Below are 5,158 nucleotides of genomic sequence, written 5' to 3' on the forward strand. Positions count from 1 at the left end.
AATCTATCTATATAACTCTCTCTCTCTCAACCTCTGCCATTAGAATCATAAAATGCCAGACTTCCAGTCAGATGGTGACAGCGCCAGCAGCCCCAACTGAGTTTCCGATTTTATAGTTAAGTTTTATTGTTTTATGGACTGGTTTTAGTGTTTTATTTTTTTCTTGCTTAATTTTACTGTTTTACTGCTCTGCCACTGCGTTTGCCTGTTGTTTTGCAGATGTTATTGCCTTCACTGCAACTCAATAGTTTATGACTTAAGGTCTCACTGCCAAGTTATTTGCTGACACCTGCAAAACTATTGCAAGACTATTGTGCCTCTACTGCTTATTGACTGCTTGCCTAATTTAACAACAGCAAAGACACCAATTTTGGCTCAGCAGCTAGACAGGACTCCATAGAATCTGGAATTTTGCTGCCCTATATAAGAACAGTGTTTGTTCCCTAATATGATCAAAAGGAGGAAAAGGATTGCTTCATCACAGAGCTTGAGTAATCTGCCCAATTCCAAAAAAAGCAGATTAGATGACTTCATTGTGGGACATATACTAAGTGCTCAAGGGACTGTGGGTGGCGCTGTGGGTTAAACCACAGAGCCTAGGACTTGCTGATTGGAAGGTTGGCAGTTCGAATCCCTGCGACTGGGTGAGTTCCTGTTGCTTGGTCCCTGCTCCTGCCAACCTAGCAGTTTGAAAGCATGTCAAAGTGCAAGTAGATAAATAGGTACTGCTCCAGCAGGAAGGTAAACGGCGTTTCCGTGTGCTGCTCTGGTTCGCCATGACCCGGAAGCTGTATGCCAGCTCCCTCAGCCAGTAAAGTGAGATGAGCGTGCAACCCCAGAGTCGGCCACGACTGGACCTAATGATCAGGGGTCCCTTTACCTTTACCTAAGTGCTCAAGAGATCCAGGACTTAGCCAACACTCATGATGTACAGAGTTTCTTTAAAGCCACAAAGACCATCTATGGGCCAATAAATCATGGCATATGCCCCCTACATTCAGCAGATGGTACCACACTTCTAAAAGATAAAGAAGCTATTGCACTGCTCTGGAAAGAACACTACCAACATCTCCTTAACTGCATCTCCCCCGTAGCTGCTGAGGTTCTCTCAGAAATTCCACAAAAACAAATTAGAGACGAGCTTGCAGTATCTCCAAGTCTAGGAGAGTTGTGTACAGCTATTAACCAAATGAAAAACAACAAAGCCAGTGGACCTGATGGGATACCTGCTGAAATCTTCAAAGTGGGTGGAATCGAACTTGCACAACAACTTCACAAGCTCATCGAAAGAGAAGCGATCCCAGCAGACTTTAGTGATGCCAAAATTATCAGTCTTGGGAAATACTGGCCTGCGAGCACTCCAATTGGAGAACAGCCTTCACCAAAGGTGTCATGGGCTTTGAAGATGCTCGAACTCAGGATGCAAGAGAGAACCTTGCCAAGAGGAAGGCACGCTTGGAAAATCCACACTGTGATCAACTCCCACCTGGAAACCAATGTCCCAACTATTTACAGTGCAGAACGCTAAAGTTCATGTCCGTCTTAGTCACTTGCAGATTCCGGGAGTGGCCCCTTCTGGTTTCTCCCCCAGCATAAATACTTAGACACCCCAAATCTCCGCCTCCCCTCCTTACACTTCACCCCTCTGCTCAAACTGGGCGACAAAAGGGCGTGCCTGTTTCCTGGCTGGCCAGGCTAGGTGAGGCGCTTGGGCTCTCAGTAGCATCTTCGAGCCCTCCCCTCGCTCGCCTTCCCCCTTCCCCTCTGCTACACTGGAGGTGTGGCTTTCCCCACTGTTGGACAAGGAGCTGCTCCTCAGAAGCCTTGGAGGCTCTCTGTATCCCCCGGCCTCCCTCCCCTGTCCCAATGGCACTCCCCTGACAATGAGTGACAAATGAATGAAAAACAGTAATATCTAAGTTTTTTATGGGCATGCAGGAAACTCAGAATTACATCAAAAACATTCTGTCAACAAATATCAGGTGGTTTGATATTACAACACAGCCATGCTCAGAATATGAAAAAAAAAATGGTTTGCAAAATTTGCTGTCAACAAAAATAAAACAAAATGGTTCACCTGCTGAAATAAAAAAACCCCCTATGGCATAAAAATAGGAGAGAACATACAGTTTTTTAATGAAACTCTGTCACTCCAAACATTTATATGATTTGGAAAAGGTTTCAAATTAAGTCAAGTCCAGAGCTGTCACCTCTTGCTGCAGTTTCCTTCAATTCTGGATGTAGATGTGTGTGTGTGGGGGGGCACTTCTAGGGGACATGAATCTCTGGGAGGGAAACTGGTTAACAGAACTGAGAGCTATAATGGAACAGGGGCTGGTTAAATGTCATTAACAAAAAAATAACAACATCACACATACCATCTCGGGACTATTTAATTGCTCATCGTCTAACATTGTGTATGCCATCAAATGCCAAGAGTGTCCTTCAGCTCTCTATATTGGACAAACAGGCCAAACCTTACGCCAAAGAATAAATGGACATAAGTCTGACATCAAGAATCACAAGACAGAGAAACCAGTAGGAGAACACTTCAATCTCCCAGGACATTCTATACAAGATCTCAAAGTAGCTGTTTTACAACAAAGGAATTTCAGAAATAGACTGGAAAGAGAAGCTGCTGAATTGCAACTCATTACCAAACTTAAAACCATGGAGAGACCTGGTCTGAACAAAGACATTGGATTCTTATCTCATTATACATGACAAAGCCATTTTTCACCTTCTCACCCCTTGCTTTTTCCTGTAAGACCTATTGCAGTCATTAAGAGTCGTCAACAGGCTCATCACAGCTATCTGCCAATCACCCATTCCCACCACCCTTCTGAGTAATACCCCTCCCCACCTTCTCACTATATAGAAGGATCTGGCAACTTCTGTTTCAGTGTATCTGAAGAAGTATGCATGCACACGAAAGCTCATACCAAGAACTAACTTAGTTGGTCTTTAAGGTGCTACTGGAAGGAATTTTTTTTGTTTTAAAAAAATATGGGTGAAGGACATCGTTTTCCCTCGAGTTTCTTCAGATCAGCCCTATGCTAATAAAAGTAATTGAAAGCTATGGCCTTATCATCATGTTTTGATACTTATTCTGATATTTTCCTTCCAACCAGTTTCCAAAAGGCACCCTTCACATCCTTGTTTCTCAGGCTGTAGATCAAAGGGTTGAGCATAGGTGTCAAAGCTCCATACATTAGAGATATGAGCTTGTCCTTTTCAGAAACCGATTTCCCTTGTGGGTTCAAGTACATGATCATGATTGTGCCATAGAAGACACTGACGACAACAAGGTGAGAGCTGCAGGTGGAAAAGGCTTTCTTGCGACCCTGTGCTGAACGGATGCGCAGTACAGCCAGGCCTATGCGCCCATATGTCACAACTATGAAACCAAAGGGTGGTATTAGGAGAAAAAGGCTGGATATTTGCATAAATAACTCACTGATATGTGTATCTGAGCAAGCCAGTTTGAGGAATGACTGTAACTCACATGCAAAGTGGTTGATGATGTGTCGGCCACAGAAGTCTCTAGGTTGCAACAGGGCTGTGGCTACGGTGTAGAGGAAGCAAAGTGTTACAGGGACAGCCACCAGGGCTATGCAAACTCTCCAGCTCATGATCTGCATGTAGTATAAGGGTTGGCATATAGCCACCAAGCGGTCATATGCCATGATGGCCAGGATGATGCATTCTGTTGCGACAACTAACAAACCAATGTACATCTGCGTCAGGCATCCGGAGAAGGAAATTGTGGGCATGTAAATGAAGCAGTTGACCAAGACATTTGGAAGTGCATTGTTAGTAACGATAAGGTCAAGTGATGAGAGGACACAAAGAAAGAAATACATGGGAGTATGAAGGTCAGGATCCTTTATACTCAGCAGGATAATAAGTCCATTGCCAAGCACACTAATGAGGTAGGCAATCAAGAGGAACCAAAAGAATACAGCCTGAACTCTGGGGTATTCGGAAAATCCAGTCAAGATGAACTCAGTCACCACAGTCTCATTTTCAGCAGCCATAACATTTTCCTGCAGGGTGAAAAGAATGAAGTGTTTAGAAATATGTCACAGTGGGAGGTATGCAGTTTTGGTCATCCCTAAAAAACTGCTCTATCCAAGACAGAAGACCTAGCCAAGACAAATGTATGGACCATGGGTGCCTATTTTGCTTTGCTTTGAGTTTTGAAGATATCTGCTGTGTGTTGTTTTTCAATTTTTGTGTGCTGTTTTATGGTATATTGCTCTGAGAAACTTTCGTAGAAGGCAGGATGATAACAATGACTGCTACGACTACTACTAAATAAAAAAATTCTGAAATTCAAAACCCACATTAATGCACATCTAAGAAATCAAAAAGGTTATCTGGAACACGCAGATATCCATTCCTTCTTCAGTAGATACCCTGTCCAAAAAAAAAGAAGAATTATTGTGGAAGTCATGAACTCATTGACAAATATCTGAGCATGTGTTTAAAGGACAAAAAAACCCACCCACTGTGGAAATGCTTTGCCTCCACTGTTAGTCAGAAGTTGTAAACTTATAGTCTTACGTAGAAGTGGCTCATTTCCCAAAATAAAATTTTAACACAAATTTCTCCCAACCTTTCAGTTCTCTTTAGTCAGGTAATCAGGAAAATAAAGAAAGAAGAATTGAGATAGGATTGCCATCTCAATTGTAGGTAGTTGCACAAACCAGCTTGACTTGCTGGGGCTGATGGGAATTGTAGTTTAGCGGCATCTGGAGGGCCAAGTGTTCCCTCTCCCTGCTATAGAGCTACTGAATCTGAACTACAGATGTAGCATACAAGATGGGTGACACCTGGCTTGAGAGCAGTACATGTGAAAAGGATCTAGGAGTCTCTGTTGACCACAAACTTGACATGAGCCAACAGTGTGGCGTGGCAGCTAAAAAAGCCAATGCAATTCTGGGCTGCATCAATAGGAGTATAGCATCTAGATCAAGGGAAGTAATAGTGCCACTGTATTCTGCTCTGGTCAGACCTCACCTGGAGTACTGTGTCCAGTTCTGGGCACCACAGTTCAAGAAGGACACTGACAAACTCGAACGTGTCCAGAGGAGGGCAACCAAAATGGTCAAAGGCCTGGAAACGATGCCTTATGAGGAACGGCTAAGGGAGCTGG

General features: G+C 43.5%; 1 protein-coding gene across 1 annotated transcript; it reads right to left on the reverse strand.

Annotated features, from left to right (window-relative positions):
* Window positions 1–3,104: 3,104 nt before the first annotated feature.
* On the reverse strand, window positions 3,105–4,037 carry LOC114604877 (olfactory receptor 13H1-like). Its single transcript, XM_028745398.2, has one exon. The coding sequence runs from the start codon at window positions 4,035–4,037 to the stop codon at window positions 3,105–3,107; it is 933 nt and encodes a 310-aa protein (XP_028601231.2).
* Between the last annotated feature and the right edge of the window lie 1,121 nt (window positions 4,038–5,158).

This window comes from Podarcis muralis, chromosome 10, assembly GCF_964188315.1.
Source record: "Podarcis muralis chromosome 10, rPodMur119.hap1.1, whole genome shotgun sequence".
Classification (NCBI taxonomy): Eukaryota; Metazoa; Chordata; class Lepidosauria; order Squamata; family Lacertidae; genus Podarcis; species Podarcis muralis.

Excerpts from the sequence above, each read along its gene's own strand:
- LOC114604877 (XM_028745398.2), bottom strand. The coding sequence starts at position 4,037 with ATGGCTGCTGAAAATGAGACTGTGGTGACTGAGTTCATCTTGACTGGA.